The 12,376-nt window shown below is 42.0% G+C and overlaps 1 protein-coding gene across 5 annotated transcripts in view; it reads left to right on the top strand.

The window, feature by feature from the left end:
* The window catches only part of LPAR5 (lysophosphatidic acid receptor 5), a 33,311-nt gene extending 21,428 nt beyond the window's left edge, over positions 1-11,883 (top strand). For 3 of the 5 annotated variants that reach the window (XM_081941524.1, XM_081941522.1, XM_081941523.1), the window contains exon 2: positions 10,253-11,883. In XM_081941524.1, the coding sequence (XP_081797650.1) occupies positions 10,477-11,613 (1,137 nt within the window). In that variant the 5' untranslated portion in view covers positions 10,253-10,476 and the 3' untranslated portion in view covers positions 11,614-11,883. Of the gene's footprint in view, positions 1-1,283; positions 1,652-7,689; positions 8,153-10,252 lie in introns of those variants that run through there. The other 2 variants (XM_081941521.1, XM_081941520.1) reach the window with 2 other exon arrangements.
* Positions 11,884-12,376: the final 493 nt, after the last annotated feature.

Genomic DNA, 12,376 nt, shown 5'->3' with positions numbered 1-12,376 from the left:
TCTACGGCGACTTTTCGCTACTCATGGCCTGCCCGACCTCCTGGTCTCCGATAACGGGCCCCAGTTCACGGCCATGCAATTTGAGACATATCTAGCAGGTCAGGGAATTTGGCACGCCCTCGTCGCGCCATTCCATCCGGCGTCAAATGGACAGGCGGAGAGAATGGTGCGATTCGCAAAAGAGGCCCTCGCTAGGATGGGTCCAGGTGATTGGCAAACACGCATTGACCATTACCTCCTAATTCAGCATATTACCCCAAGCGCAACGACGGGTAGGAGCCCCGCTGAACTACTCATGGGCCGCCGTCTACGGTCTCACCTGGACCGTCTTCACCCAAATTACTCTGCCACAGCACCCCCAGACTCCACAAGCAAAATTCGGACCTTTAGCATAGGGGATTCAGTATACGCCCACAACTATGCAGGGGGAACATTGTGGATGCCGGCAAAGGTCATTGGCATCACGGGTCCACGATCGTATCTGTTGGAACTGGAAGATGGGCGGAACTGGAAAAGGCACATCGATCAACTTCGAGGTCGCCTAGCACACTCAGACCTTCGAACCGAGGACGAGAGCTACCTACCAACGCAAAGTCAGCCACTCGAGAGCCCCAATACAGAGAACTACGACACCTGCGAGCCCAGGTCTGAACAAGAGATCGAGCACGAAGCAGAGCAACCCCCAAGCAACGTAACCGAGCAGACTCCGGAACGCCCTAGCAACGAAGGCACGAAACCACCCGAACGAGAAACAGAAAAAGCATCCGATCCTGCAACCACTTCTAACCAACCCGAACTGCGACGCTCCTCCCGAGTAAGGCAAACTCCAACATACCTAAAAGACTATGTTACTAACCGCAACGTTCCGTCTAGGAGGGGAGGGGTGTTAGATATTAACATATATCGGAGGAAGTCTCCTCTCTGGTCCGCTGCTACAGCGGGAAACAGGTATCGCTCTGATTGGTCGAGAGGCGTACCCGAGTACTATAAAAGGGGAACCCTCCGGCCACAGAGCAAGCTGGATCACTACTACTATTAATAAAGAGCTGTTAAGTCACTTCGTGTCCGCAGTCTGTTCTCTCGTGGCCCAGATCTAACAGGAACACTTCCAAGAAAAGATCTCAAGGGTTGCTGACAGATGTTGGCTAATGATTAATGTTTTTGCTTTGCTCTGCACTCTTCCCTACTCCAGGTAAGGTAGAAATTTGAGGAAATGTGAAGTGGGGACAGTAAGTACAAGTTTTAACCAGCCTACTTCCTTATTTGTCACATGTCCATAGTTGCTGCTTCTTTCACTCTCATTTGTGCCTTAATGAAAAATGGCTTGTTAGCTACCGAAATGAACATTCCTGCCAAAACCTAGTTAGTTGCATTACAAAAAGAGGCTAAAAATAATGGAATGGAGACAAAAAAGCAAAGAGATGTATCTGAAGGAAGAAGTGGAAACAATCAGAGAGGAAGTAAAGTTGGACAGATCGAGGGAAGTTTGTAGAACTGAGAATTGTTGCCACTTGTCTCAGATTCTTTTACTGAATTTTCTTTGAATTTTTGCTGATGAACCAACGTCTCTTCAGTCGTTGCAAGCATTAAAAAGAGGAAATTTAAAGCCTGTAACTCCACCAACAAAGGGAACACCAACGGAAAGAGAAAGGTAAAGTACATGGAGTGTGAGAGAAAATGGGCACAGGATTAGATCTGATAAATCATGGTAGTTAAACCTCTTTGATATCAATAAGGTAATCAGAAAATTGGGGTGATTGGGAAAGAGGAAAACCTCAGACCAAATTTGTCATCTGGATCAAACCAATGGGGCCACCTATTTGTGTGTGATCATGTTTGAGATATGGTTTCTGCAATCAAACTTAGATTAGAGATTAGAAGATACATATATTATGAGTAGAGATTAAGTAGTACACTGTGAGTGATCAATACCGTATCTGATTGTATCTTGTATCTGATTTTGCTCTCTGCATCCCAGTTGTGAAAAATGAGTAGTGATTACTCTGAGGTAAAAAAATGTGAAATATTCATACTTATAGAGAATTTTGTGCACAAAAATGAAAAAGGATTCTGCTCAGATTTAGTAAACCCTTTTCTCAGAGATAGTTGCTCTTTTTATTTGGACAGAATTTCTCTTGTACTGCTGCAGAGCAAACGAAAATCCAGCAAAGGCACAGCTTCCTTATTGCTGCTTTGCTATGTTGGAAAAATGTGGGTAAAGAACATCACAGTATTATGGGTGAAACTCGAAAAATTAGAATATCATGCAAAAGCTCATTTATTTCAGTAATGCAACTTAAAAGGTGAAACTAATATATGAGATAGACTCATTACATGCAAAGCAAGATAGTTCAATCAAGCACAGTAATCCAACAATTATTGAACCAGGTTTTGGTGCTTTTGGCAGTGTGGGCAGCTAGAAAATGAAGTCAGCATCCCCCAAAAGCTCGTCTGCGGAAGGAAGCATGAAGTGCTCCAAAATCTCCTGGTAGACGGCTGCGTTGACCCAGATCTTAATGAAGCACAGTGGTCCAAAGTCTTGTTGCTCAGTGGTCCAAAGTCCTCTTTTCTGATGAGAGCAACTTTTGCCAAAAGCACCAAAAACTGGTTCAATGACCGTGGGATTACTGTGCTTGATTGGCCTCTCCATTCTTCCTCCATACTCTGTGTCCTTGGTTTCTGAGATGGTGGATTTGGGGTTTTCATGAGCTGTACGCCATAATCATCACAATTATGACAAATCACGGCTTGAACGATCTTGCTTTGTATGTAATGAGTCTTATCTCATGTATTAGTTTCACCTTTTAAGTTGCATTACTGAAATAAATGAACTTTTGCACGATATTCTAATTTTTCGAGTTTCATCTGTATGTAAATTTGGGGTTTTCACACTGGATTGTACAAGAGTTTAAAACAAAAATAGCTCATTCAAATCCAGTCAGTTTTGTATCATTAAAGCTTTAGTTTCTTGGATTTATTGTTGTTGTTTTTTACTAACATGTTCCACAGCTTGAAAAACTTTGCCAACTTTAGTGTTATGGTTGGTCATACAGTCAGCCAGATGTTTGAACTGGATTTGGCATTTTTATCCACCTATGGAATTCTCCCCAAGCATCAGGGATAGGCAGATGTTGATATTTGATTGTGTTAGAGATATCATTGCAGGATGTAAGCTGTTCCAAGTACCGCTGTCTTTTGCCATAGACCGATGGTGAATTTCTCGGTGCCGATGGTGTTCAAGTGATGCTCAAGTACATTTTTTAAAAATGTCCTGGCCATGTAAAGCTTTTTCTTTCCATGTCTCTTTTCTTCTCTTCATTTGGTCTTTCTGGTAGGCCAGTTTGGTCTCTCCAATACTCAGTAAGCCTTCCTGATATACTAGTCTCAATGCATCTTTTTCAGTATCCTTCAGATATTCTCCCAATGCTCTTTTTTCTTATTATTTTTATTATCAAGCATACACGGGAAAAGGCTGTTACAGAGTTACATAAAGCAACAGTGGTGTATTTGCTAAAAGTGTTGAACTGATTAATCATTAAGACCTGTTTTAAATGTTACCCCTGCCATGTTCCAGATACTTTTAGGCAACAAGACTAAGTTGCTTATTCTCAGTATTGTTGTTATATCATTAAATCTTCTGCCTATTTTGGTGAGATGCAAGTTTCTGATGTCCAAGATTGTTTTCATACTACTGAAACTTTTCTGTGCAATTCCACCTTTCAAAGTAGTATATGGTACATCTGTACATACATGACCAACCCATGCATGTTTTTGGCTGATCATTCCTGAGATAATTGATATATTGAATAGGGCACAGGTAGTGGTAGATGCTTCTCATTCATTTAATCTTATTTATTGATCCATTACACAGGATGCTTCACACTTAGTAATATGGAATAATAACAATGGAATTCGGTCTCTTGACATCCAATTAAAATTTGCAGATATGTACAGTTAATGTCCAAATAATAGCATGAAAGGAGAAAATGCCATTGTTAAGTGTCACAGAAAAGAAACATCAGGGATTGGGCAAAAAAATCAAATATCTCAAAATGCTATATTTACAAGTAAATGGATATTTCAGGATCAGTCTTCTTTGGTTGTTCCTTTGGTCCTATATTCCGGAAAAAAAGACATTCAAAAAGCTTTTTTAAAAATAAAGATTTTACCTGTCCCTAGCCGAGAGCTGGTATTCAGGAGGTTCTGACCAGTTCTGGAGAACCAGTAGCAGAAATTGTGAGTAATTCGGAGAACTGATATATACCACCTCTGAGTGGCCCCGCCCCGATCTATTCTCAGTCCCAGCTGATCGGGAGGGAATGGGGATTTTGCAGTAATCTACCCCTGGAGTGGGGTGGGAAGGGAGATTTTACACCATCCTTTCCCTGCCACACCCACCAAGCATGCCACGTCCACCAAGCCATGCCCACAGAACCAGTAGTAAAAAAAAAATTGAATCCCACCACTGCCCTAGCCCCCCAATTTTGGCCCAAAGGCCTATTTTTGCTATGATGTTGCACAATGTAGCCATCTTATGCTCACCCCAACCCATATCTTAAGTCATCCATAGCTATTCCACTTTTAAAGCCATGCTTTCCCCTTGAAGCAGCAGTTACCTTGAATATGCTTTGTGTTTTGTGCTCTACTGACCATTCATTTGGTATTCTAGTCAGGTGCTTCCAAAGGACTAGGATTAGCCCTACGTCAATGGGACACTTTAGAATGGTGCAGATATGCCCCCTTCCTTCAATCTCTTAGCCTTGTCCTCAAGGATCACTCTAACCCAGGCAGTAGGCAGGTCTGATTCGTTCAAACCAGCTTCTCTCCCTGTACCTTACATGAATTAGGAGGGAGCTTATTTAAGGGAAATCACTGAGCCTGGAAAAAAAAGAATAAGCATTTACAAAACTCTGTTAATTAAGAGATGGGTGCTCCATTTATGTCCACTAAATGGCAGTCAGCTTTCCCTTACATCAAGATACGTAAAGAGGATCAAAAATATTAAAGAAGGGCCCACTTTAAAGTACTTGGTGATGACCTAAGGGTGGCCTCACCCCAAGTTAATTGCTAGCCCCACCTTGCTTCTGAGATTTTCAATCTAGTTCCTTTTTGCTTGAAATACACCTGATGTAGAATATAGTTTAAGAAATTTTAAGCTGCATTGCTTATAAAGCTTATTAGGGATACTGACATACACTGCTTACACCTGCTTCCTACCTGTCACCATAATGCCTCGTTGGCTTTACCTCATGACTCATTCCAGATTTCCCACTACTATCTTTTTATCCGTGTCAGCTTCCTGAAAGTGAAAGAACTCCAGGTTCTGTTCAGCAAGCGGTTACTAAGTGAGATAATATCAATTTTCTCTTGCTTCAGTCATCCCTGTCCCTGTGGCAACCAGTAATCTTCACTGGAAGGAGAGAGATTCAGCAGAATTGTGTTCCATCTAGTGAACAGGTAGAAGGAGAACCATGCTAGTCTATGCTCAGGGGTGGGTTCCAGCAGGTGCTACTGCCATTTTGTTTGTGGACGTGCTGCACACAGGTGCACACTTGATGTGCACTGTGCGCACATGTGCAGTGCAATAAAAATTGTTCTGTGTATGCGCCAAAGCTAAAAACAAGATGGCGGTCCCTATGGTGCTGCCCGGAGAATCGGTTTGGGGACGTGGCAGGCCTGGGTCACTGCCGGTTCCAGCGACCCAGGCTGCAAAACCACTACCGGTTCAGACGAACCGGTAAGAACCCACCACTGTCTATGCTGGCAAAAATAAATCATGATCTAGTACCGTGTTTCCCCGAAAATAAGACAGGGTCTTATTTTCTTTTTACACACAAACTATGGCTTGGGCCTTATTATGAGGGGAGGGTTTATTGCTTTGGGGTTGCTGGGCGGCTGCTCTCTTGCGAGTAGGCTCCCAAAGAGCCGGGCACAGCCTCATGGGCAAATGGCTGTGTTGCGCTGTCGCAGCAGCACAACACAACAGCCATGAAGCGACCACACTCATGAGCAGCAACCCGACAAACCCCCTTTCCAGCCGGGCACAGCGCCATTCACTGACCTAGGGGTATTGCCAAGCTGCATGAGTGTCTGTTCGCCACCGCCTGGCTCCCATGGCTTGGCGCCTTCAAAATGGCAGTGAATGGCGCTCTGCATGGCTGGAGAGGGGGGTTGCGTGAGTGGCTGTTCCGCTGTTGTTCGCGTGCCTCCCAGCCTCACGATCCTCTGGGGACTTCCGCTCCTGCCACCGCCACCACATGGCTTTTTCTGTGGCTTCCAAACTGATTCTTCCAGCAGTGGCTGCTCTGGGTGTATGCTCTATGGTTGTGGGCCAGCTGCCGGCAGAGCATATAACCATAGAGTGTACGCCCAGAGCGGCCACTGCCAGAAGACTCAGTTTGGAAGCCGCAGAAAAAACCATGCCGCAGCGGTGGCAGCGGAAGTCTCTTGGCTCTGCAGAGAGAGCTGGGCCAGTGCATTGTGAGGCTGGGAGGCGCCCGAGCGACAGCAGAACAGCCACTCGCGCAACCCCCCTCTCCAGCCATGCAGAGTGCCATTCACTGCCATTTTGAAGCGCCAAGCCATGGGAGCTGGGCGGCGGTGAACAGATGCTCATACAGCTGCGACAGCGCAACACAGCCATTTGCCCATGAGGCTGTGCCCAGCTCTTTGGGAGCCCGCTCGCAAGAGAACAGCCACCCAGCAACTCCCCTCTTCAGCTGGGCACAGAGCCACTCACCAACCTAGTGGTATCCCGAAAGCGCTAAGCAACGCGATCACCTTTGCCTCCCCCCCCCCAGTTTCTGCAGCTTGGCACCTTCAGGATACCGCTAGTTGGTGAGCGGCGCTCTGTCTGGGCGGAGGTGGGAGGTTGTCCAGGTGGCTTATTTGCGTGGGAGGGCTTATATTTTTGCCCACCAGAAAAATGTGGCATGGCCTTATTATCAGGACATGTCGTAATTTCGGGGGAACACGGTAGCACATTTTCCATATATTCCTATACATACATACCTATATACATACATACATACAATGTATATATATATGAACACTTAAGGTTTCATGAGCTCCAACTCACTTCTTCAAATGTAATGATCAGGAAAGCTTTTAGATTTGTTAGCTACTACAGAGGATCTGAAACTGTCTAAACCCCATCAAATTGTAAACTATTTAAAACCAATGAATAACATCAAGTCATTATTATGCCATGTAATAGAAAAACTCAGATTTAACCTATGCCCTCTTGAGTAAGTGTCGTTATATTTATAACTGGGACAGACCAAAGGCTTCTAATTAGGTTATTAACTCATCAACCGTTCCTGGCGTGCATTTTGAAGTTCTCTGCCAGAACAGCAAATCAGCAGGACTTCACCCTTTGGCCTCTCTGCTAATTGATGGAAACCCCAGTGATCAGAGCTTCCTCAGTCTCGTTCAAACAACTCCTGAAGTTACAACCCCCCAAGCTGCCTCCTTCTTTGATATATATTATCTGCAGTACTGGGAAGCTTGATTCTGCTTCAATGCCCTTCACTTTTCTACTTTACAATACACGATCTAAGCAACAAGGACTGTGCTCCTAACTGCTCCATCCAGATTTCCTGCAAGTCTGCTTTTTCCCTTCAACCAAGCCCAAGGAGTAGGCTGATGAAAGCTGGTAAAAGCTGTGCTAGCAGACATTTCATTTGAAGCACCTGGAAGTTGCTTCAAATGCAGGTTTTCTTGCAGGAAGAGATGGGTAAAGACCACTTCCTGCCTGTTTCTGCATGGAGGGAAATGCTTAAAGTAGGCAAGGTAGAGAATAATGGCTTCCTGGCTTCATCAAGCACAGATTGCTTTATCCTCATAGAAGGAGACAACAAAAGTCCACCATCTCCTCCTGCGATTATACATCAAAGTTCTTAATAACAGTTGACTGTTACAGATAGTTCTCAACTTATGACTCATTGCTTAGCAATCATTCAAAGTTATGACCTATTTGAAAAGGGGAACTTATGACCCGGAATGAAAGTTTCAGTGTTTGGGTATCTCTCCTGTAAGGTCCTAGGACCGCACTTCAGGCCCTCAGCAACTATGCTGCATTTGCAGCCATTTTTTCCCCCACACTCTCATCCCACATCTCAGCCCTTGAGCTTCAGAAAGAGAGGGATTGCAGGTAAAGATTTTATTGCTCAGGTAGTCATAATTTTTGTTTCAAGCAGGTATTTATGTGTGTGAGTAGTTAAAACTGATTTTTTATTGTATTTGTATCCTACCTTTATTCTTTTTACAAATAGAAGGCAGTGACCATATTCAATACAAATTTCTCCTCCTATTTCCCCCACAATAAGCAATCTGTGAGGTGCATTGGGCTAAGAGTGACTGGCCCACAGTCAGCTGGTTTTTGTGGCTAACGTGGGACTTGAACTCATGGTCTCCTGGCTTCTAGTGTGGTGCCTTAACTATCAGACCAAAGCAGCTCCAAACTATCAAGCCACCTTTCTCCTTGAAAGACTTGCTAGAGCAGTAGAAACCCAGAAACTAATTCTCTCTCTCTTCTCTCTCTCTCCCCACCCCATGTCTGTGCATGAAACTAAGGTGACCAACCGTCCTCCTTTAGGGAGGACAGTCCTTCTTTTGTAAGTTCTGTCCTCCCTCGAAAAGTGTCCTCCTACATGTCCTCCTTTTTGATATTTGAAGGCTAATCTGTTGCGCGTTATGTGACGTATTTTATTAAACAGTTTTTAATGGTGGTTTTTTTTACTTCATCGCAAGTATATTGAACAAATATTGAATCTTGTGTTGAATTTTTATCTAAATAAATGCTAGACATTAAACTAGACAATTGTCTCTTTGAAGAAATTAGAAGACTGAATGTATATTTAAATTCTGAAAAATTAATACAATGGGAAAATCAACATGTTGAAATTGATAAAAGATGGGTGGATATTTTCAGCCATTTCAAAAATGAACATATTCCATGTGAACATTTATTTATACTTGTTCAATTTACGTTGTGCTGCCCTGGAACTAATGCAGCAGTTGAAAGAGTTTTTTTCAATTGCCAATGATTTTTTGACAAGTGAGAAATCGAGATTGAATGTTGATACTCTAGCTGCAGCACTTGCCGTAAAATTCAATATGAAGGATATTTCTTGTTCAGATATTTCCAATATATTGTTAGAAGATGATACATTGACAAAAAATATTAATTCAATGGAAAAGTACTCATTTAAATGATAATTAACAGGCATGTAAGCATAATTACAATATAAAATGTTGCAAATGTTTTTATTATGCATATATCATATTTTAGTGTATTATTGTTGCAATGGATAAAATATTTCTTTTATTTACGATATATTTTTTCCAATTTATTTGTCCTCCTTTTCATTGTAAAAAAGTTGGTCACCTTAGCATTTTGGACAATAGAATGTGTTTTGTCCTCCTTTTCATTGTAAAAAAGTTGGTCACCTTAATGAAACAAAAGTTTTTGCAAATAGGAAAATGACTGCCCACAAGTTCAGCAGAACTATAATATTGCAAAGCAAACATCAGCTTTGTTTCAAATAACAATGGAGCCAGAAAAGAAGAATAAAAACCACATTTATCTATCAAAACCAGCCATTTCGATAGAAGTTCAAAGCTGGTTCCAAATTGGTACAGCAGGTTTGCTATTCCTCCCCTGCTGCTGTCAGCTGGAACCCACCTTATATAATAACTCTGTTATTTAGAATATGTAAAATTCTGGGTGCATGTAACAGATAGTTAGCTCCAAAATTAGCACAAAAAATAGAGAAATACCTGCAGAAATAAATAAATACATACATACATACATACATACATGCCTGCATGCATGCATACATACATACATTCATGCATGCATGCATGCATACATACATACATACATACATACATACATACATCTACTTTTGATTTCACTTTCCATAATTTTTAGTTTTGCCCACAATTTATTTTTAAATTTTAAGATGGTTTGTTTTTTTGATGCCTTCAAGATATTGTTGACTCCCTGTGACTGCTTGAAGTTTTCTTGGTAAGATGTCCACTTCCTGTTTCCTAGGGTTGAAAAAGAATAATTGATCCAAGGTCACCCATCTGGCTTTGTGCCTAAGAAAGAGTAGGAGTTTCTAGATTGGTGCCTTAGCCACTACACCAAACTGACTCTAATTTAGGGGCCATTTCATTTTTTGGAGATTTAATGCTTTTGCTTTTTCAGAATGCTATAATAAAGCACTTTTTCTCATTTTTTCTCTAGACTCATCGTTCTGTGACTGAGAATGGCCCTAAACCTCCTGGATTCTGATGGATTGTGAAGCCCAGAAGTCCAAGTCAAAGAGTTAGGACCACCATTTGTATTAAGGAATAGAAGGATGAGCACCAACTTTAATTCTAGGCCCTTTTTTGGTCTCTTGTAATCTCTGCTTCTGCCAGAATCTTAAACAGACCTATCAAAGTCTTCCTTTCAGGTGATTTCCAGGCATGTCAACTACCAATGTTACTGTATGCCCTGGTGACATTCACCAACTGCAGTTGATTGGATACAGCTTGATCTTCATAGCAGGCTTATGTCTCAATGTTGCGTCCCTCTTGATCTTCTTGTACTATCTGAAGCTCAAGTCAGTGGTGGCCATCTACATGTGTAATCTGATTATAAGTGACCTCCTTTTCACCATATCTTTGCCCTTCCGTATATACTACTATTACATGGGGAAATGGCCCTTTGGAAGTTTCCTTTGTCAAGTCTCGGGTTCGCTTTTCCAAATAAATATGTACGGTAGTTGCATTTTCCTGATGTGCATCAACTTGGACCGCTTTGTTGCTATTGTCCACCCGCTACGCTGGCGCCACTTCCGGCGTCCCAAAGTGGCCAGGCTGCTCTGCTGTGTAGTTTGGGTACTAATCCTGATAGGCTCTGTTCCAGTTGCTATAATCCACAAGACAAGTTCATGTACTAAGAGAAGTGGGACAAATTCTAACCTTAAAAAAAGTGAAATCGTGTGCTTTGAAAGCTTCAGTAACAACTTGTGGCAGGGAAAAATCTTCGGTCTGGTCATTTTAGCAGAGATTCTTGGCTTTCTCCTCCCTCTGACCTCTGTGACAGCCTGCTCAATCCGAATTTTTCAGAAACTATGCCAGACTCGCGGGCCGCGGAGCCTGCGCCAAGAAAAGACCATTCGCATGCTTGTAGTCAACCTGGTCATTTTTATCATCTGCTTCGTACCCTACAACACCATCCTGGCAGCTTATGGGATAATAAAAGCCAAAGTGATTATTACTGATTCAACCACACAGGCTTCAGTGCGCAATGCCCTTATCATCACTATGCTACTTGCAAGCATGAACTGTACCCTGGATCCCTTGATCTATTATTTCAATACAGAAGGCTTCAAAAATACTTTGAAGAGAATAAGCAGAGGGCAGACTTGGGATTTTGAGATGGGAACCTTTCAGACTCGAGCAAGAAAAAACAAAAAAGCTGCCTCCTACAAGGCAGCAAATGTTAAGCAGTATAGTAAACAATATCCAGCTCAGAATTCAGTTGCTCCCTGTGAGGGCTTGCCATTTGCTTCCCCTAAGATATTCTTGAATAGCTCCATTGAAGACTCTGAAATATAGAGATGGGGGAACTATCAAACTATCAAGCTTTTGGAATGAAGTGGCATTACAGAAAGTGACTGTCAGAAACATTTGAACAAAACATGAAGGCTTGATGCACTTAAATACTGTAAATCCCTCTACTGTACTGTAAGACCGTTTCATATTTCAAGAACAATTTCTGATATTGATTTTAAAATTTATTTTCCATTTCCTATCCATAGAGCTGTATGATATTCATATGAATGCTATGAGATATTTTTGTGATAAAGTCACTCATTTCCAGGTTCAGTTCAGGCTCTCCATGGTGTATTATCATTTGATTTAGCAACTGGCATCAGAATGAACCAAGAATGGTGCTGATCTCTGGGTCACACTGCTTGCAGAAATACAAATTGCCATTGCTGTACTTTTCTCCAAAACCTTACACCAAATATATTTATTAGCTGTTTCTGTATCCATAATTACATTTTAATGGCAGGGTTGTTTTTTTTTTTTTTTGTTTTTTTTTTGAGCTTTGGAAAATTGTTTACAAATACCTAAAATAAAAAGCCAACCAAATAAAAAAAAATCCTGCATGACTCAACGTTGGTTTAAGGCCCAGGGCTAGGCGGAAGACATTCAGCAAAGTCTCAATTGTCTCTTAAAGATTTGAATTGGGAAAGGACGAGGTTTTTTTTCCCCGCACAGACAACCTTCAATTGCTATGGATGAGAGTGGAGCTTATAGGAATTATTATTAAACTCCTCCCCCAAACACGCACACAGTACAGGTAGTCTTACAA

Source organism: Natrix helvetica (genome assembly GCF_964273705.1).
Source record: "Natrix helvetica genome assembly, chromosome: 2".
NCBI lineage: Eukaryota > Metazoa > Chordata > Lepidosauria > Squamata > Natricidae > Natrix > Natrix helvetica.
The sequence above is the reverse complement of the archived record's forward strand: the minus strand, read 5'-3'. Positions and strand labels throughout refer to the sequence as shown.